This window comes from Syngnathus floridae, chromosome 3 (genome assembly GCF_059516105.1).
Source record: "Syngnathus floridae isolate MCC-2025c chromosome 3, RoL_Sflo_1.0, whole genome shotgun sequence".
NCBI classification, from domain to species: domain Eukaryota; kingdom Metazoa; phylum Chordata; class Actinopteri; order Syngnathiformes; family Syngnathidae; genus Syngnathus; species Syngnathus floridae.
In genome coordinates, this window is record NC_142415.1 from 7,819,378 (window position 1) to 7,842,055 (window position 22,678).

At 39.8% G+C, this 22,678-nt stretch overlaps 1 protein-coding gene across 1 annotated transcript; it reads right to left on the bottom strand.

The window, feature by feature from the left end:
- Nucleotides 1-1,230: 1,230 nt before the first annotated feature.
- On the bottom strand, nt 1,231-19,290 carry LOC148400298 (homeobox protein aristaless-like 4). Its single transcript, XM_088370479.1, has 4 exons — nt 18,939-19,290; nt 10,879-11,198; nt 3,041-3,169; nt 1,231-2,549 (listed from the first exon to the last, which is right to left on the bottom strand). Exons 1-4 carry the CDS (start codon nt 19,288-19,290, stop codon nt 2,229-2,231), a joined length of 1,122 nt encoding a protein of 373 aa, XP_088226605.1. The 3' UTR covers nt 1,231-2,228.
- Between the last annotated feature and the right edge of the window lie 3,388 nt (nt 19,291-22,678).

Sequence of the window (22,678 nt, forward strand, 5' to 3'; positions counted from 1 at the left end):
AAAAAGAGAGTGGGAATTGAGCATGATTCTAAACTTCTTTTTTGCCGTTTATTCTTATGCAGTTATTGCAAAGTGTATTAAATGTTCCATTTGCAGATCACCTCTTAAAAAAAGAAGTACAATAACTTAGTGACCTTTAATCACACAAAAACATCACACATCTTGCTTGCAACGATAGCTTAAAAGCCATCAAGTCCTATAGAAGGGGAACCAACACAAATACTTGATAAGCAAAAAAGACCGGATCATCTCCAAGACTCCTGCACACATGAAAACAAGTTATAATACAAATACTCCTGTACTGATTGAATGACTTCAGTAGTATTTGAAAAGGAGACGAAGTGGGGGCATGGTATTATCCATCAACTCATATTTTATATTCCCTTTTGGGGTATACGTGTTGATCCACCATAAACAGGATGATTGCAAACATGAGTATGCATTAAAACATAACCTTATGTCCACATTGTTTGTGGATGCTGTGCAGCCCAAAGACAGTCGGGTGTGTCTGTCCTGACACAAGATCCCGCTGGCTCCCCAGGGCTCAGTGTTAATTAAAAATATTTCCTGGGTTGGCTGCGCCTCGACCCTGAGCCAGAGAACTCTGTGATGGCTCTGCAGATTTGGACCTGTGGACATGTTGTGCAAAGGGCCAAGCGAAGAGCATCGGTGTGAGGGGAGTTGGGGGGGGGAGATCTTTGAAAGCAGAGACATGACAGCTGAGGGGGAAGCATGTGTGAGGCATGTTTGTTTTGCATTTAGCCCCTGAGCACAGCTGTGTGCACTGTCCTTTTCCCAGAACACCGGAACACAGCAGAAAGCCTCTCCACCCAAGCCCTCAGCAAGCGAAGGGGGCCCCCATGTCCACATATCCAAGCCAATCCTCTCACTTTTGATATATGGACTATACAGTCCGGATTATGTCCTGCATATGCCTTGGATTTGGACCAGGGGGTAAAACTGGATGTGATTTGAACAAGTCCAGTGTGACGTGCTCTGCTGACAGATTATAGCCTGCACTACACTTCTTTCACCTGCCGAGAATGTGGTTCCTATTTCGGCAATTTTCAACGGTTACTGTGCCCAAAGCTCTTCAACAAGGTATCGGCGTCATGCAATCTTTGCGAACAAAGGAACATAACCTGACATTGTGTCAGTGATTTAGGAGCGCAAACGTTATCTGCTATTTCTGTCCTCAGGCATCTGGGGGAATAATAAGACTTCCCACAGTGAACTTGAAGCATCTGTATTGGATGGAGGTAAACAAGCATAGAGGAGACTTGGAAGGGAGCTGCTCTGAACTGAAAGTTAAGATGCATACTTGAATGTCTTTGTTGTGGAAGAACCTGATTCTTCAAGAGGGGAGCAACAAAGCTCAGTTTCTGTGCATTGCTGTCCAATGATATCCTTCATTCGAAAAAAAAAAAAAAAAAGTAGTAGGAAGCAACATAACATTTAAGGCCATGCTTGTATTACAACTCTTTAAAGGGAAACTCAACCCCCAAACTTTCTTTGCTGGAATATTTCCTATGAAGTCCCATTAGTCTCTTAAATTTATGTTGCTATGTTGTGATTGATGTCACTCTGTGCGACAAGTATGTACGTTTCCTGACACCGATGATGGTTAAAATGTAGAAAAAAGAAAAAAAAACTAAAATAATATAGAACAAAACCAAGTGAATGAGGCCCCACCGTCCAACGCAACATATTTGTTCCTGTAGCTTGATGGTTTTACAGATGATAATCTCTGAAATCCACACTTGTTTAAAAACATTCAAAATCATACACGAGGGAGCTGTTGTTGCTACTGTTTTAAATTAAATCTGAAATTTAGCCTGTCTAGATGCTTGATTTTGAAGCAAATCCTGCACCGCCCCCAAAAAACTCAAATTTTAAATAGTGAAGTAAGAATAAAAGAGCACCCGAACTCACTGAAAGCACTGTAGAAACAAACCTTCCTGTATTTTAGCAAAATAAGTGCATGAAGTAGTTAAAAAAAAAAAAAAAAAACACCAATACTGCACTCTAACGGCACAGAGTTGTCTCCCACTCCACAAAGTCCACTTCAAGTCATTCTGAATAATTGCTTCATCATTTGCATTTGTCAGCAGCCTTCATGAAGGTAGTCACTGTTGCCTGTAGATTTTTATTTGTGTGCATTCAGACCACTCCAGGCTGGCTCGGACATCAACAGGGAGATAAAGATCGTCCCCTTTGGCTTTGACACATCATGAGGCCCAAGATATGGCTGCACTGTGCTCTTTGGCCTTCATACGCAGAGAGGCGATACTCGAGGACTTGCGGTCAGGGTCCATGTTGAGATCATACGCATTGAGCCCCGTAGCCATGCCGGGAGATCCTCCGAACAGGCTGCCCATGTGAGCTTGGCCCATGTGACCTCCGGGGCTGGGAACACCCAGGAACTCAGACACCCCGCTGGCCGAGTGGGGGTGAGGGGTCATGCATGGGGTCACTGTGTCACAGGGCACCACGCAGCCTGGCACAGGTGACGCTGCGCTGCTGCCGCTAATCCAGGATGGGTTCTGAATCTGAAGCAAAAAGACATAAAACATATATGCTACAGTTATGAGGTCCAATAATCCTGGACTGGTAAAACAGTGCACATGGCCCAGAGGTTACATTTAGAAACTTTAGTATAATATCTGTTTCCTGGAATTTAATTGAGTGTTTCCTTTATTTTGTCAAATTTCTCTAGTCTATACTGCTTCTGTTACGTTTTAGGATATTCTTCTGATTGTATTTTGGGAATCAACAATAAACTTAATAAACTAACTTAAACTTAATAAACTAACTTAATGTTGTGAGTAAATAAAGTGTACAAGTCAAAACACAACATGAAAAGCCATAAATGCATTTAAATGAAAAAATATATGGCATGACATTCGCAACCATATAATCATATATCAGGACCATCTTAACCCCAGGGCCACTTGTAAAATAATTATTCAATTATTCTGATCATGAATGAATGAATGAATGAATGAATTTATAAGTGCATCCACATTTAATGTTGCACTACCTGTGCGTAACTCTCGGGACGTGTCAGCAGAGGCAGCTCGTAAGTTGTGGAGAAGTGCGTTCGAACCTGCTGCATTTGACCAAAACGCTCCCTCTTTCTCCATTTGGCCCGCCGGTTCTGGAACCACACCTGAGCAGAAGATGCATGTTCATTTGATAGATCTTCACATTCCCAAGCACTAAACGCTTTCTGAAAATGCATCATCTTTATAGAACATCTGGTAACTTAGATCAATTCCAATTGGACAAAGAAAAGTGCAAAAATGAATAGATAGAAAAAACATACATACATATGTATTTGCGTACTTATCACACATATTAATATACTGATAAAGCAGCAGGGCAAATCGATGGAGTACTGATTAGAGCAGTGTTTCCCAACTTGGACACTCCATTAGGTACACCGCCATTTTCAAGTGTACCTAATAACAGGCCACTTTATTAGAGAAATATCATGGTCAAAGGTCACAGGTGTCAAGCTCTAGTCCTCGGGGCCGCATTCCAACATGTTTTCCAAAATTCCCTCGTTAAGTGCACCTGCGTGAAAAGATTTTGGTCATTTTCACGTTCTGCAGGAGCTAAAACTTTTCACGCAGGTGCACTTAACGAGGGAATCACACGGACACTCCATTAGGTACACCGCCATTTTCAAGTGTACCTAATAACAAGCCACTTTATTAGGGAAAAATCATGGTCAAAGGTCACAGGTGTCAAGCTCTAGTCCTCGGGGCTGCGTTCCAATATGTTTTCCAAGTTACCCTCGTTAAACACACCTGCATGAAAAGATTTTGGTCATTTTCACGTTCTGCAGGAGCTAAAACTTTTCACGCAGGTGCACTTAACGAGGGAATCACACGGACACTCCATTAGGTACACCGCCATTTTCAAGTGTACCTAATAACAAGCCTCTTTATTAGGGAAAAATCATGGTCAAAGGTCACAGGTGTCAAGCTCTAGTCCTCGGGGCTGCGTTCCAATATGTTTTCCAAGTTACCCTCGTTAAACACACCTGCATGAAAAGATTTTGGTCATTTTCACGTTCTGCAGGAGCTAAAACTTTTCACGCAGGTGCACGTGTCCAAGTGACGTCACAGCTCAAACAGCCAATCAGGAGGTGGGGGTGAGGGCGGGTGTGGAACTTTTCACTTTCACGTAAGCTTTTTCCCTATTGGCCTGTGATGCACATCACTAGTACATAACAATGCATACGACTACAATCTGACATGTCAAAACAGCCGACTGGTTAGTGACACGTGCCCTTGCTCGGTAAGATATTAGTTCGATCCCAGGTGCGAGGAAGTGCTTTTATTGTGCAATTAACCCTCTATTTATTTATTTATTTATTTTACCTCGTGTAGTGTACCTATTGAAGTGTCCATGAGGTGTACCTATACATGTTGTCATATAAACCAGTTAACCAAATGTCTGATTTTTATGTTTTAATTGGCGAATATAAAAACAAGGAATAAAACACCAGACAAGTTTTAACATAAACAATCATTAAAATAATAATAATAAAAGTAAATTTAAAACCAGCAATCCAATGTGAAATTGCAGTAGATATATTGGATAACAATAGTTAGGAATATATATATGCATACACGTTATTTAAAAACTACTACAAGTGTTATAAAATCAAGATTACCCAAAGAGAAGCATAATTTCCCCGTTGTTGCATAACGGCGCATCCCTTCATGCAATAAAGTTAGCCGTTAGCTTAGAGAAAACGTGCATAAAAGAAGTGGTGTTTCAGTGAGTGGTTCTTTCTTTCCTTGGCAAATCATAAATCTACATTCTGGCTTACATAGTTCACGCCAGGATACGCAACACGTTCACTGACTGATCCGTTGATGCACGGGAAGGCAGTTCACCCATCTCGTTCGCGAACGCAAAAGTCAGGATTCGTTCCCTCACTGATGAACTGGAAATGCAAATCACTCACTCACTGACTCGTTCACTCACAGATCCGTTCAGTCGGTGAACGGGAAATAGAAATTCACGACTCGTTCGTGAACGGGAAGTTACGTCATTTTCTTCTTTGTTTTGATTTACGGCGAGGTGGCACCAGCTTCAATGCGCATTACCGGCACCAACTGGTTGAAGTCATATGAACTGAAAAAAGAACGAATCACTTTAGGAAGTGATTCGTTCACTAACCCTAACCCTTGTATTTATATTCGCCAATCAAAACATAAAAATCAGACATTTGGTCAACTGCTTTATATGACAATATGTGTATATATGTGTATATATATATGTATATATATGTATATATACACATACATACATACATACATACATACATACATACATACATACATACATACATACATACATATATATATATATATATATATATATATATATATATATATATATATATATATATATATACACATATATATATATGTGTGTGTGTTTTACGTTGTTATATGAGTTGGTGTCCCCCAAAATAACAAATGTCGGCATAACGTTTTTTTTTTATCAACCTTTTATTCAAACACATTCGGAATAATAACACTATCAACTATAACCCAACAAATACAAAATTAATTTAAAAAAAAAACATCAATGTCGGCATAACGTGTGTTGGCTGGTATAACAGCAGTGCTGTCTGTCACTCACTCGTGAATCTTCGCGAACGACTAATCAGCAGCGAGCGATAGATGGAGGAGGGACTTTACGAGTCAGTGACGTAATTTCCCGTTCACGAACGAGACGAGTCAGTGACCCAACTTCCTGTTCAGTGCGTGCGTGTGTGGGGGGGACGATTCGTCGAACAATTCGTTTGAACGAATCTTTTGAATTAACTGATTCTAAAGATTCAGTTCACTTAAAAGAACTGGAATGCACATCACTAGTTGCTGTGTGCTTTTTCTAACAGTGACACTATGACGGCTGTGGTGCGTTTTCGGTCCTATGGAACTCAGAGCATGTAGTTCAACGGGAGAACCTGGATTGTTCATTTTTCACCAACGTAAAATACACAGTCAAGTCGAGACACCTCGACTGTGATAGCCACTCAGACGCTGTCAGAACAGCAGAGCGTCTTTAAAAGTGACTTTGTTCTTAATGTCGCAATATTTTATAGAGATAGTCTAAAACAGTAAACAAAGCCATATTGAGTCTTTTGGATTTTGATCACAATCACTTTCAATAGTTTATTCCTTACACTTTCCAAAATTTTTTTTCAAAAACTGTCACTTTCATTTACAAAAGAAATACAATTTAAAGAATATTTAATATTTATTTTTATTCAATTATTCGACTCTCCATACATATATAGGAATATAACTTTACGTCCTTTGTTGTAATATATATATATAGTGTTATAATATATTATAACACTTAACAGATTGTTGTTGGTGGTGTGACTCGAGATATTTTCCAATGAAAAGGTGTGCCGTGAATGAAAAAAGATTGGGAAACACTGGATTAGAGGTTGCATGTTCCTCGTGCTTCGGTCCACACTGCAAAAACATTCATGTTAGGTTCATTGGAAACTCCTGTGTGTGTGACTGGTTGTTTGTTCCATCTCAAAGTCAACTGGGATAAGCACCAGCTCCCCCGGAAACTTAATGAGGATAAGTAGATTGAGAATGGATGGATGGAAGGACAGATGGACGGAAGGAGGGATGGACGATATTGGTTTAAAATTTAAAAATAAATGAATGAATAAGCTTCAACTCATTTTAGTGTACTGTACATTTACAGTTCAAATCATAATATATCTTTTTATGAAAAGCTTGGCTCCAAGCAGTTCCGCCAGGAAATGAATAAATTTTTTTATCAATAACAAGTAGCTTGGAAAATACAGGCAAGAATGTTGTGCGGGTTTTCTAAACAACCTTCACTTCTACAACAAAATGTAAACAGATCTCTCTCAGTTCACCTTTGCTTATTTGCAATGTGACAAGCGCTGAGTGCCTCATGTTTCCTGTAATCATATTTGACGTTTGGACTTAAAACTGCCGTGTAATGAAAGCATCAGTGTGCTGCGTGACATCACACTGGCTGAAGGCGTGCCACGTACAGCGCCACCGCCAGATTGATTAGCGCACAAAGTGTTGGGCCCCATGTGAGCTTCTTGAGTTTCACCCATCAGCTCTTTGCATATGTACACTGTGCTAAGATTAGGAGGCAATAATGAGAACATTGAAAGGTGAGATGGCATTGCAACATAGCTTTGTTTGCATTTTCCTTTTTAATTTCCTGTAGCCCAAAGCTCCCTGGCGGTCAGATACCGGCGCTGCATAAATTACAGAAGCAGAGCAGATGTCTTCCTCTGTTCTTTCTTACTCAGTGCATCAACGACTCCAGGACTAGTTTGAACCTTTTTCTTCACGTGAGATGATTCACATCCCAACACTGAGTGTCCCAATCTGGTGGTTATTATGAAGAGAGAATGTATTTGCATGTTGCACACACTGTGTCGTGACAGTAATTGGTAAAGACCTTGACAGCTTAAGTAGCTGCCGGACTTTCAATGAGGCTTTATTTATGTTCCAGTCCGAGAGAGTGAGCGAGCAGAGAAATGCCAAACAGGTCCCAGCAGGAGAGCTGTACGGGCCCAGGAACACTTTGAAGTGTGAGAGCAGCTTGGAGGATTGATAACCCGCCTCTGCTGTCACTCATGTCAACTGAAAAGAAATCTGAGGCTGAGCCTGGCTTCACTTTTCCAACACCCTCAAAGCACCGTTAATATGACGGAAACACTTTGGACCAGTGTTGTGGTTCGTTAAATGTACGTTTGTACTGCCAAATCCTCCCATATTCACCGACTAATCACAACATTGCAGGCTCATGCGCGCATGAAACGGTCAGCCTTAACAAAGATGACAGTTTGTTCCATTTTCATTGACATCGCCAGAGAGGTATTCATCGGTTTATTATTATGATGAAAGTACACAATCAGACTGAGATGTGTGTTTTTTTGTCTCATCAAAAACGTTTGAGAAATTAGAATATTCTATAAGAGTCAATTTATTTCTATCTCTCAAATTCACTCGGCAAGGCCAAGTTTATAAATATTTGGTTGAACTGCCAAAATGTTCAAATGTACCTAATGTCATACTTGTCGTCGTAATTTTTTAATGCTCTTTGAGCTCCCCAAACTGACCGGACGAAGAATCTGAGAGACGTGATGTTATTGGAACCCCTGACCTTTGATCTATGGCCCTTCCATGTATCGGCACTGCATATGACTCCAATCTGAACTCACTTTTGCCCTGTGAAAGCCAGAGGCAGAAAAAGCAAACAACTTCGGACTACAGATCCTACATCTTTCATTAAAAGTACTTTATGTTCCAGGATAAAGGTCAGCCTCCTCCGAGATGTATTTAACCCTTTTCCTCAATGCGGGTTTCACAATTTATGTTTGAGCTTTAGTCAAACCAATACCGTAATGGTTCCCACTTGAGACTCGCCATTCATTTCTTTGGGCAAATGTCCTGAATGGAGCACAGAGCGGGCGTCGAGGCTTCTCGGTCCTTTTATCTTTTGACCGTGAGTGTTTAAGAGGGCCGCTGGGAAAGCCGAAGGCTGTAAAAGCTGGAGCCATCTGAGTCACTCGATTGTGATCGTGTGAGCCTCACAGCGACCTTCAGAGCCTCGGGGCTGAGTTATAACCCTGCGGCTGCGTGTCACTGTTGCTGTTTGTCTCCTCCAAGAGCGGTTGTTAACTTACTCTTATCCTATGCCACGGGCACGTAGCCAGTGCGGAGCCAAAATCAAATGTGTTGTTTTTTTTTTCATTATCTAGAGCAACGCATTGTCTTGGCACAAGACAAGGGTTGAAATATCAATGGCTACCTTGCACCAGGCTTTTGTTTCACACCTCTACCCGGGAGACCACAGCGGGGACACATTCTTTTCGGAACAGGATGTTAATGAAAGAAAAACAAGGAGAATCCAAAGGCTTAGGTTGTCTGCGGCCCACAGATGTTCACATACACGACATAGGAGTAGTGGAATCGAACAGAAATGTGCTGGAATGCATTACAGCATCACCACCAGATTGCATGCAAAGTGTTCCAAATGGTGACTGGATGTTTGACTCTCGGGATTTGGGGGTTGGGCGGCAAACCTGGCGTTCAAGGAAAGGATGTTTACGAACGTGCCGCTGACCACCATCAAAACACAGTTGAGCTCATCTCCTCATATGCTGCTGATGAAAGTGTGTTCTCCAAAAACACAACATGTGAGGCCCAGGCAACCCAAACCATCGGACCCCCGGGGGCCCCTGGCCTCCCCCACTCCCACATTACCAGATAAATGTCTCGCGTTTTTCTCTGAGTGACGTTATCTGTGCAGGACTGCAGATGTTGAAGGACCCGTGAGCTGGTGTTCTTACAAAGCTTGATCCCACCGAGGCACATTTTTCACTTTTCTATTTTCAGAAAGTTAAGGAGAGCAAAATAACAGATCTTGACCACTTTTTGGCCCGTTTCCCAGCTGCATTTGCCACCTTCCTCCCAACCTATATCTCTTTACATGCTATACATTCCTGGAGAATTCCTGAGGTGTGTCAGGAAGGGTTCAAAAAGGGTTTTCTGTACAAATCCTTGACAGAGTAAGCCAAAAGTAGAGGAGGAAATATTTCCATTATCCTATAGGATGATATATACATTTGTAATGCACCGTGTTCAAAAGTGAGTACCATACATGACAAATGTAACTCTTAGTGCTTAAACTACAATATTATGATATCGGATAGCATACGTTCAAATTTTGACTGGTCAACAACAGTGCAATGGGAAGAACAAAACATTGATCCTATCCATCCAGGTGGGGTACACCTTGGACTGGTCCCCAGGACACATGTAAACAAGCAACCGTTTACACTAACAATCAAACCTACATTTAATCATTTGTGGTCGTGGGTCGCGCGTTGCCCATCCTTGATTTAGATCCGTGAATTAACCTTGCTTGCATTTGTAAAGGAAAACACTAAAGGCATGTCCACGCAGGATGTCCAAAGTGGCAATTTGAATCCTGAACCTCAGAACTTTGAAGCAGATATGATAAAGGTGTTGCCCAATACAAAAAAAAGGTCATTTAAAAAAACAACAACAAATATTTTCATGGCAAGGATGCAAAGAACTGCACTACGTAGACTTCCTCTTCCTCATTGACTCCATTGTGACATTCCAGTATGATGTCAAGCTATTTAAGCAGCTGGTACGGCGAGCGCCATCTAACCGTTACAACCTCAACACAAGCAAAGCAGATTAGGGTCAAACTTTCCAAACATTCATTCATCCATTCACCAGCATATCCTTTTCAGGGTCACAGGAAATTTGAAGCCGATCCTAATTGATGAAACGCGGACTCACATTAGAGTCAAGCACTCACAGAGTGGTTGTGATTGGGCCACTGAGTGGGAATTGAGTTCATAAGAGCTAATCAATGTTTCGAACTGAAATGTCTTATAGTTTTCACATATGTCTGTTTATTGGGACCTAAAACGTCTATATGACCAAAAAGTCTTTGGCTGTATGATGACTCTTTTCATGTTCGCGGTCAAACAAACACCGGACAGTCAACATGACTATCATGAGTGTAAAATGCAAGAATACCTCCTGAACAGTGTAGCACAAAGTGCCAGACATTTCAACACTTTTCTTTCCAATATTTTTCTTGGATTATTTTAAAGCCAAGCGTTAAATCCAAAGAATTACGATGTGGCTTCGTCTGGAAGTACGGTCTGGCAAAGTAAACAGTTTTTATTAAAATACTTAATTTGTGGCTGTAAAATTAATAGTTGCTTGGTTGCAAAAAAAAAGAAAATAAAAAATTAAAGGGTACATAGTAGTGAATAATGTAACCAAGTGTTGTTACCTGCACACGTGCTTCAGTCAGGTCCGTCCGTAGCGCCAGCTGCTCACGGGCGTAAACATCTGGATAGTGCGTCTTCTGAAAGACCTTTTCCAGCTCTTCCAGCTGGTAGCTGGTGAAGGTAGTGCGATTGCGCCTCTTCTTGCCTTTATTGCTCTCGCTGCTATCATTCTTATCATGGGGGTTGGCTAAATCAGCGCCTGGCAACCTATCAGATGTCGCGTTGACACCCTGATCCTTCACGGCCAGGTAGCTGGTGTCCATTGTTGGATGATCGGAGAGTGGAGTCAAGTCAGAATCCGTTAAATGTGAACTCTCTTTACCTAGAAGACAGAGAGCAAATGAGGCAATTTTAGGAATTTGTAAATGGAAGGAATATAGTGGCGGTTTCTGGCATAAGCGGCATTGTTGAGGGCTGTGGCAAATTGCCCCAAACTGAAGAGAAAATTGTTACCTAAAATGGTTTTCTATTGTCTAACGGCACGATATGTCAATCATTGGTTGGGGAATGTGAGGGCTAGGGTGGGGGATTGGGGAATGATGGGAAATGTAAGCTACACTTATTGTAAACATGGAACGGAAAAGGTCAAAACTAAAAGGTGCAGTTTGGATAGAAAACAAAAGAGGAGGTGAAATGAGCATACAATATACGCAGGTTGGTGTAAAGATACTTTTATTCTTAATGACTAGACTGTCCCATGTTATTTTGTAGGGGAGGGGAGTTCTAATTTAAAACTACAACCTGTCATGGAACATTTATTGGTATAGTGCTTTATGACCTGTTATCATGTTGTTGTTTTTTATTATTAGTCCCTTGTTAATATACTAGCTTCATGCAAGATATGTGCTTGATTGGTTCTGATACTTCTGAGAGAAGATTTGCCCAATCTAATGAGAGCCAATAAAACAGCTAGACTGAGAATTTAAAAATATCATCATGTTCCATTTCAGTAACAAAATAATATTTTTATTAGTGTTTTTTTTCTGAAGGAATGTACTGGATTGTTAATGCGTCATTATGATGCAATGCATTTGTCAACCACCAAGAACAGGCACAATAAGACGTATTGTAAATTCAAAACAAGACTATCAAAACGGAACATTATTTTTCTGTCGCCACATTAGATGTGTGGCAACAGAAACATCCAGTGAGAACTGCATGAGCTCTTTTCATTACCTGCCAACAAAAATGTACATTCAAATCCCAATATAGTTGTGTGAACGTGCTGAAACTTTAACTCTACCACCACTGGCACCATCGGAACATTTTCCATTGTACCGCTGAAGTGCTTGAAATGACAGTCACTTGGCAGCTTTGCATAGCTCATAATTCGCCAGTAGGATTTATGATGGGGTGGAGCAAATGCATTTCTTGGTCTTTAGTTGCGAAATGTGTTGGCTTCCAGTGTTAATGTGATCACTGATTAGATTTCCCGTCATGATAGATGACATTCACTTTCATTCTCTATAGATCATTCTCTGATGTTCTGAGGTATGTGTAGTTCGATGTGACAAAGTGGCTTTTTTAATTGCAGAGAAAATTTTAAGATTCAGAGATGCTGGATGTCTGCCATGCGGCGTCACCTGAACTGTCATGCTGAATTTGCAAAGATGTTATTTCTGGCTACAAGAAACTAAACACACTCACTTAATGGCATTGCAGCATGTGAATTTTCAAACCTCAGACAAATCTGCGCTAATAAATCTTCATGACCATCTGTCTGCCAGCGTCCATCAAAATGATCCAGTGTCTTACTCATTTTTGGATGTGATTGCATAAAGTCGAGCGTGGGATACCAGAAAGTTTTGTCTTGGTGCTTTTTTTTGTGTGTGACCAATTGCCAACATATATGCAAAACCCTCTCAGGTGATCCATTCAGGACTCTCAGTTATGTTTGCATTCATGTGGGCTCTCGGCTTTGGGTCGCTTACACCTACTGACCCGGAACCAACACGCATGGCAGGTCACTCAAATGTTAGAAGTGGCTATGGTGATCCAACATTCAAAACATGTGTTGTTGTTTTTGCTACACATTGGTGCAAAACATGATGCATAGATGTTTGCTTAGAAGTGATTAATCATCTTGTGAGTTGCTTCAGGTAGATGAGATAGACAGCTGGTTAAACAAAAAAAAAAAAAAAAAAGCCAAATAGAACAGGCGACATGGTACAGAAAATGAATCCATCCATTCATGAACCTTGCACAGGTTGACAACTCAACTAACAACCACTAAACAGATTAGATGAACAATTAAGCTAACACACATGATGGTGCTTTTGGAACGTGGGGGAAGAAAAGCGGCACAGGGAAAGCATGACAACACCAAGACGTGAGCAATGTTTCAAACCCAGAATCTCACTATGAGGCTATTTCCACCACAGATGATTATATCAAATATCCAATTTGGTCACTGCCATTCATAGTGTCTTCTATCATCCATAAAAAAAATAAAAAAATTTAAAAAAATCTTGTAAAAAAAAAAAAAAATACATTTCAATAAAATTCATTTTGAAAAGGCCTCAATTGTTAGGGAGTTTGAAATTTTACACACTAACTTCAAGCAAATGCTTCTGTGCATTTTCACACTGCTTGTGAGAGAGATCAACCACTAAAGAACTAAACAAGCATTCTTTGAATTGATGAAAGGAATCCAGAATATCAACCCATCAGAAAATCAATCAGGTAAAGGAATTTGCAAGAGCAGACTTTTTGGTGTTTGACTAATTTGGAAAGCTTAAATGTTTCCAAAGTTGGTGACACAACTCCCTCTGGGAGTCCGGCAGCGGGCTCCTTGTCCATGACTCATGTATATGGTTTTAGACCCCAACGTCCTTTGCTTTAAAATTCCTGCATAAACAGTCCTAGTCGTGATCATCATATTTCTCTGCCGGATAGCCGCAGTCCTGTCAGGTTGGTGAGTAATGACCACTAACTGATAAAAGACTACTGTTCATGTTGCATTTTGGCAATGAAGGAGCTAATGTGCTTTCTTGAAAGGTTCTGCCGCAACGGGAAAATAAGAAATGCTTTGCTGAGTCTTGCAGCACATGGAAACTTTTATCATGTCTGAGTACAACCAACCGTCATCTCCTTTCACTAAATTATTATGAGACCATCAGTTCATCTTCAGCCTACACCTGTGTAGCAACACACGCCGAGTACGGCTATAAAATAATGATTTGACTTACAGCTGCACAAGTGAGAGCACATGTTCCAGTAGTTCTGAACAAAGTATTTCAATAGTTGTGACTCACATCATATTTTTTTTACACCTCTCCCAATATCCTATTACAACTATTGCAAGATATCTGACGTGTTCTTTTGTTGAAATATGCATTCCAAACAATTGTTTGAAGGCAGCACATGTTGTATCAAACCAAGTGCCATGGAAGAGCCCAATTTCTGCTCCGATTCTTGTGTTTTTGTGTGAGTGTATATATATATATATATATGTATATATATATTAAAATATATATATATAATTACTTTTTATATAATATACATATATACACACACACAAATATATATATATACACATTTCTTTTTAAATATATTTTTATATATATATATTTTTTTCAAATTGCTCAATAGCTCATTGGTAATTTGCCTAACCTGTCTAACTAAAAAAACAGCATGGATCAACTGATACAGCACTGTGTCTGGTGACGAATTTTTCTTTTTTATCATTTGAAAACACCACTGCACTGAACCCCAAAAAAAATGAAATGACACCAGAATTGAAACTACAAACATAAGTTGACCGACCTCCAGGACAGTAAATCTGTGAGGAAAGAATGCCTTTGTACGTCTTTTGTGGGGTTATTTTACGGTCTGAGAAGAAGGATTGCGAGGGAACATAAAGCTTCTGTTGGTGTCCTGCTTTGCTGCAAGATATTGAAGGACATAAACATGCACGCATCAAACTACTGGACATTGTATTAAAGCCTCACCAACAGGTCTGGCTTCAGTCTCTCTACTGTTGCACCCAAAATCTATCATTACATCTCCTCTGATCTTTGTGAAATGGCAGCTAGCACACTACAACTGGCACTTTCTGTTGACTGATGCCAAGCATATTGGGATAATGCCGCGCACACTCCTCTTCATAAGAGGTGTAAATTTGGAGCCGTCTTGAAATCCGGAAATAGTCACAGTGTCTCACAGACAGAAGATCGGCAAACATCAGCACAATGCTCTTCCCCCCACCCTTCCAATGTGAGAGACGCTCACTTTGAAATGCAGCTCTGCTGACTGAGCACAGATGATCTATCTCAGCAGGCTGTGTAACGTTTATAGACTGTGAAAAGAATCCATGAAGTCCAAGACTGATAAATCACATCTCAAACACTTTTCCTTCTTCGTACACCCACCCTTGTCTCGCTTCCAAATGTTTCCTTCGCCCGCTCGAGCAAAGATGAACATCCTTCATCTTGTGATTTTTGTGGTTTGATTGGGGAGGGGGGTGAACATTCCATCTGAGAGAACAAAAAAAAATCTTTATGTTTGAAAACTCACTACATCACTCTATCGAAAAGTACACATACTTCTTAACCTGTCAATATGTATTTTTGTTGTCATTATTGCAAGTGGATGTTGAACTTTCAGTTTAAAAAACTGTGCAGATTAATGACTGCATGTATTGTGTTCCTCTGAGAATTGCCTGAGAAATTATGTGAAAAGTTATAGATTACACTGTGTTCCAGGCAGACGACTTTCCATTAGCTACTGTGAAATGTTTTACATTCATAAGTGTCACTGCACTTTTTGCTGGTTCTGCATGTCTACACAATCTCCCTACAGCGATACATATTTTTTAATTCAAAGATGATTTTGGATCATTTTTAAACTATGGGTTTTTTTGTATTTTATAGTCAAACTGTATTTCACGATATTGGAAACATATTTTGACATGACTTTACTGCTTACACTGTTTTAGTTGATCCTTTTGCACTTTGCCTATGAAAAAAAAATACACTATTGACTGAAAAGTTATGAGTACAATAATTTGCTTACGATTATAGTCTAGTACTTTGGGGATATAAGGCAAAAAAAAAAATCCTACAGTTAGCACCCATGTGAGCTAATTAAAATGACATCTGGCTAAAGTTGTTAAAATTTTAAATTTTGTTCAGTAAGGCATGATATTTTGATGTTTGAAAACCCATACCTGGTAATATTTCATTCTTAGTCTACTTCTATTTTCAGAATGTTTTTATTTTAGAAGAAATTATGCAAGGAAATCCTCAAACAACTGCATATCCCATACTTGATTCTTTAAGATATAATAAAAACGCATTTGAGACTTTTAAATTGGGTACAATCATCACAGATGTTTGATGGGTTTTTCTTTCTTTCTTTCTTTTTTTAAATAAATGTGATCTTCAGCTGTGACGTGACAAGAAAGTGAGCAGAGGAAGTTCTGGACTGCTTCTTACCCCCGCTGCTCTCACCGGGCCATGCAAAGCGGGCCCTAATGCAAATTGGCCTGCCATAGCTGAAACTAAATGGTAAAACGATCCTGAGTCCTTGTCACCTCCACTCATGTCACGGACATACGAAAGTGTGTCTCAGTTGTCTGGGCCTCGTGGCTGGTTCCCATTACCGCCTGCTCCAACCAATCACCACGGACGGCCGTTACAGGATAGCGGAATGGACCTGTCGCACCAGCTTAAAGATGGCGAAGGGGCACATAGGCGGAAAATGAGGTCCAAGGAGAAACTTGATGCACTTTATCTCTAAAGAGCCATCAGTACACTTAAAACTCAACATCAATGTAGATACACTCATCTAAACCCAAATAAATAAATAAATAAATTAAAATAAATAAATAAATAAATAAATAAAGTAAGTAAGATATACTTCAAGTTTTAGAAAAAGCACAACTAACTTAATTATGTTAAATTGGTGTGACATGTTCTACCTTTAGGAGTAGATTGAACGAATATCTTTGGATTAAATTTTACATGCATACCTTTCAAACATAAGTTAGAACTTAATAGACTGAAGTCATTTCACCATTGTCCTGTTTCTAATTTTTCAAATGGACTATTGCCATTGTGGCAATTATCATCAACGTATTTACAAATGGTTGACAATACAAAAGAAAAATATGGGTGCAGTTAAACCTTTACAAGATCCAACTGGAACCCAAGTGTTGCAAAGATCTGCGCAATGACATTGCGGGGCCTCAAATGGATTTTCTGTGGCGTGTGTGTGTGCGGGGGAAGCGGCCTACGACCCCAAACAGATGAGACAGGAAGCTAAAGGTCACACGCTGAGGGGAGACACGGACACATCAAATGAAGAAATGTGACGTCTCTCGAGGATAACAAAGACTTGGAGGGGCTGCTTGAGAGGGAATTTTCCCCCGAGACTTTTTCCGTGCATGACTTTGACCATTAGTTTTTGCAGCACATTTGTTAAAGCATACAGAGTTTAAGTCTAACTGTACACAGAGTGTGTTTTTGTCAGAGTGTCCGTCTAATCAGTTTTCCTTAGTAACGACGGGGAAAGCGGCATCGGAAAACAATATTTACAGGGCCATTGCAGCCAAACATGTCTTGGTGCAGTTGACCTTTCATGACATTACCACTTTTTTTTACCCCTTCCTCGAAACCTTGTTCTAAACACTAATAGGATGAGGAACGTGAACATTTTATGGAGAAACTGTCTTGTGCAACGAATTGCTTTTATGGGTTTTCCTATTGTAAATCCTGCTGACTTTGTGACCTAAATGTGGTTTTTGAAGGTTAAGTTTAATAATTTCACCTGGGTTCGTTTATGCGCTATTAAGCCCTATAAATACTAATAATAATACGGATACTGACATAAATGGCAGAGCTATTCCAAAATTGGATTGTAATACATGGAACTGCATTTGAAATGTTATTAATGAATGTGTTTGATACTGTTATTCATCAAAATGCTAAGACTGTAATTGATTAGTTTATTTTTTAATAAATTAACAATGTAATAATGTAATATAATAATGCATATTTTTCATTCCAAAATTAAATGTTATGTAGGCACTGTAGCTACGTCATTAGAACAATCACATTTCTGATTTCAGAATGAAAAGGCCTGAGTTGACAGAGCATTTGAAGCGGATTAATGAACAACTATTAGACATTTTTACAAAGACCAAAAAAATATATAATAGGCCTATGCTTGTTCTGAATTAAGAATAGTAATTGATATTGATAAATATAATTTTGATATTGTGTGGCCTACTTTTTGGTTTAATCTAAACTTTTATTGATAAATTTAGTTTTCTGAAGTCTGTTTTGGTAGCGTTGAAAAATTATCTTATCTTATTTAATAGCACAGATTGCATAAAACAAAAAGACAGGGTGGAGTGAAAAGAGGGTCTTCATCCAAGAACGGGTCAAAGACACAATCACTTTCCCCCCTGACTATTTCGATCAGTGCAATTCAATCATAAATAAATATTTCTTTTAACAAGGTGGTTTACAACAATAAATTATTATTTATTTGCTTCCTTATGTATAATTTATACCTTGGACCCTTTCAAAAAATGGGCATCAATTTTAATCACGACCAATGAAACGATTGCGGAATTGTGTCATTGTCACTTTTATGTGATGTTTTTCTTCCTAGTAACACGATCGTCTCTTTAGTGTTGGACCTCGCTGTTCATCCCCAAACGTGGGTCAAAGTTTTATTCGCCCCCTCATTCGTGGCCCATTTCGGTGCAATTAAATGTAAGTGGTCCCAATAAAGCCGCTAGCAACACCACGAAAGAACGAAAAAAACACGAAAACCTGATCATTCAATTAAGGCATCCCGGTTCGATATAATGAGGGATTGTTATACAGATTATCGCATTTAATGAGCGCTAATTTGATGAAGGCAACGTGATCATCGGGTGCATAAAAAAGACACTCTTAATCACGCGCAGAAAACATTTGGAAGCTCCACGAAGCATGTTGTGCAAGAATCGCCAATTTTTCCTGAAATCTACGATTTCTCGCTCGCAGCATCCTCCCCAGTAATTCGGGGGGAGCGCCCGCTCCGCTGAGACAGAAAGCCGAGGCCCACTCACCATAGCAGGGGACGATCTCTGCGCCTTCCCGGTGTCCCTCGCCTTCCTCCGGAGGTGTTTTACTGGAGGACCTGTGCGTGAAGAGGTGGAATTTGCTGAAAGCAGCGTGACCGGCTCCGGCTGCGTCCAATGAGTGGCACTCCTGCTGGAACGGACTCCGGGGCTTGTCTCCGTACGCGTGACCTTTGTGGGCCTGCACGAACGCAGTGGGGCTGTATTTGGTATCAGGGGATGCTGGCAACGTCCTGAAGTGTTCCGTTTGCTGGTCCCGAGTATGTGCTGCAGGAGAACTATAAAATGCATCCATGGAGGTCATGTCGCAGCTGTATGGACTGAAGATCTCGGCGCTCATGCCTAAAAAAAAAAGTGGTAAAACTTTCTCTCACTCGCTCGCCCTCTCTCTCTCTCTCTCTCTCTTTCTCTCTGTCTTTTTGAAAAGGGAAGCTGCACACACACGTGCGTGCACACACTCAAACACACTCCTCCTCTGTAGTTCACACGCACACATTCAAGCATGGGCCTACAGCAGCTGGCTTTGGTTATAAAACCATTGAGAACTTTTCCAGGAACACTGTCGTTGAGCAAACACCCCCTTTAGGTCTGAGGATGAGAAGGACTCGGTGAGGATGAACTACCGCCTCTGAGTCTCCTATGCCAAGTGCCAGTGACAGGGACGAGCGGGGACCATATTTGTGGGGGAACTGTGGGGAGGTGTGTCAAAAGGGCGTGACACGTGACATCCATTGAGTGGCGAGACAAACACATCTTGTGAGAGATGGCGGGAGGAACACGATTTCATGCTTCATCCGCACTGCTTCATTAAGGGCCACCGGCCCCTCGACACGGGCCCCACAAATGTCGGCACCACGAGGATTCAATTACTTCATTCATTATCGTTTGCATTCAAGAGCATCTTCTTAATAGATTTATTTTGGTGCTGTATTGAGATGTGGATTTTAACCCCAGGGTCAATTCGATCAAATGTAAGAATATAATTATATTATACACTATAGTTATGTAAAAAGAGGTAAAAACAATTGTTATAAAATATATTCTTAGTATGGCACTGCACTGCTACATTGAAATGGGACAAAAATATTAGAAACAGCCCTCACAATGATACAAAGCAAATTAACAACAAATTAACATATATTTTCATACCTCACTGAGGATAACAGTATTGTTGTAAACGCAAAATTTTATTCATGCAGGTTTGCATAATGACGTACGTATATGAAAATGATTTGAAAAAAATGATGATAGGACATGTCTATTATTAATAATTTATCAATGTGTTAATTATAAGCAATGTTCCTCAAAAATATTCTTTAGTTATTGATTGATTGATTTGAAATAATCATATCGTTTTGCTTCTACTTAGTTTACAGTTTTCTTTTAACGTGTCACTGGCTGGCTAGGAAAAGAAATTACACTGGTCAACAGCATCATTTATGAGAAATTGCTTTAAGTGTCCCTAAAACGATTTTTGATGATGATTTATAAATTGTCTTGTCTAGCACATCGTGTTTTGGGGATATTTTAATTTTTTTGTTTTTGAAAACCCACTACAGTTGGGCGGTTCAGGGTTTGAACCTGAGCTCCAACCCTCCTAATATGTTCTTCCCCTGCTTATTTGTCGCATGGTACTCCTTCTTTCTCCCATATTCAACCTCCTACGACCTTCCATCCTCATATATGAACTCCACATATTACACAGGTGTCAAACTCAAGGCCTAGGGGCCAGATACGGCCCGTCACATTATTTTATGTGGCCCGCGAAGACAAATTGGGCATCAAATTTGTGTCATTACTAGAATTGCAAATTGTCTTCACTTTTAATACTTTTTTAAAAATATTTGACCAGTTTTTACTCGTCTGATTTGAAAACGTATGAGGTGCTCATACATTTATTTGGGTTGACAGTCATAATGGCCCTCTGAAAGAAGCTATGACTACAATGCGGCCCATGAAAAAAATTAGTTTGACACCCCTGGTCTAGACCAAATTACTACATTTGGCTCTTCAAGGGCTGAATGGATGGATGGATGGATGGATGGATGGATGGATGGATGGATGGATGGATGGATGGATGGATGGATGGATGGATGGATGGATGGATGGATGGATGGATGGATGGATGGATGGATGGATGGATGGATGGATGGATGGATGGATGGATGGATGGATGGATGGATGGATGGATGGCAGTTATTTTCAACAGTGACATAAAATGTCTGTGCTGTACTCCTGTGCCTATCAAATTGTTTTCAATGCCACCTGAACAGGTGGTTAACTTAACTGTGTCATTCACATAGCTTTGCTTTTAAATTGTGGTCAGAGTTTTACAGCCATGAACGTCATGCTAATATCAATCGCATATGCTGAAGATGATAAAAATAACGACTACTTATAATGCTGGGTTAGCAAATATCAACAGGCAAACACAAAAACCAACAACTTGTGGTAGCTCAGTGTCAGTTTCACATGTTTTGCCCAATCCCACTTGTTTCAAAACATCCAACCAAAGTGAAATGGATTAACAATATCCCAATCGCTAGAGTGACAATTAGAAAATCATAACATGATAAATCTAGCGTCATTTGGAGTAAGGGGGCTCACATAAGTGGCTCAATTCAGTCAACTGCCACAAGACAAGCCTCTAGATTCTAGAGTCTCGAACAAGATTTGAGAAGTTGATGGGTGAATATACCAGTCAGAGAAAAAAAATTACATGATATATCCAGAATAATGACAAATTTAGTTTGAGTGAATAATAATAATAATAAAGACTTTCCTAATAATAATAATAATAATAATAAATATTTTTATAATAATAATGATAATAATAATAAAGACTTTTCAACACGGAGTATGTCGTATGTTTCAACTATTCCACTCAAACGGATATTGAATTACTTTCCACATGTCAGCAGCAGGACTCAAAGCAGTAAAACGCTTCAGTGCTAACATGATAACCCTGAATGTTGTGTAATCTATCCAGCAGCTATAACTTTTAAAAAGACACAATGTGTTTTATATTTTCAATCATTGGACTCTCTCACCTTACAAGCAACATTGTGGGAGAATGTGAATTGGGGCTGACTTTTGAGCAAGAGGTGGTGTATACGTATATACGTACTATACAGCCCATCACAACACTGCAAACAATCACGAGTGCATACAAAGATCAACTGTCATCTGTAGACAAGTTTATGTAAAATCAATGTTTGCATTTTATAGCTCAACCCAACACATTTTTAAGAGCCACTTAAGATATTCCTAAAGACAATAACTTTTGACCAATCTAACGTTCACTGCGCTGTAATGCAGGGATGAGCAACTGGCACCCCACTACCACACACTAGTAGTAGCCATTTGATTTTAAAAAATAATAATAATATTTATTTTTTTATTTTTTCATTTTTTTATTTTACAAACCCACACAACAATTACAAATAAGCTGGATATAAAAATGCGACATTTTTGTTTGCACAAAGCTGGTCTTTTAATGACCCCAAGGGCCAAAACTAAGTCTGCAGGGTCAAGACCATTTGCAATTTGGGCTCCAGGGCTTTGGAATGCCCTACTGATAGATATCAGAGGTGCTACCTCAGTAGAAGCATTCAAGACATGAATAAAAACACATTTTGATGCTATGTACTTTAATTAACCTGTGCTTGCCGATTTGGCCACAGTTTGGGCGCTCCGCGCCCCGAGTAGACAAAAATTTGGGGTTCACC

Coding starts and splice junctions, on each gene's coding strand:
- LOC148400298 (XM_088370479.1), bottom strand. CDS start 19,290: ATGAGCGCCGAGATCTTCAGTCCATACAGCTGCGACATGACCTCCATG. Junction 11,199..18,938: donor AGAGATCGTCCCCTGCTATG/GTGAGTGGGCCT, acceptor TCTGTCTTCTAG/GTAAAGAGAGTTCACATTTA. Junction 3,170..10,878: donor TGACTGAAGCACGTGTGCAG/GTAACAACACTT, acceptor TCTTCTGCTCAG/GTGTGGTTCCAGAACCGGCG.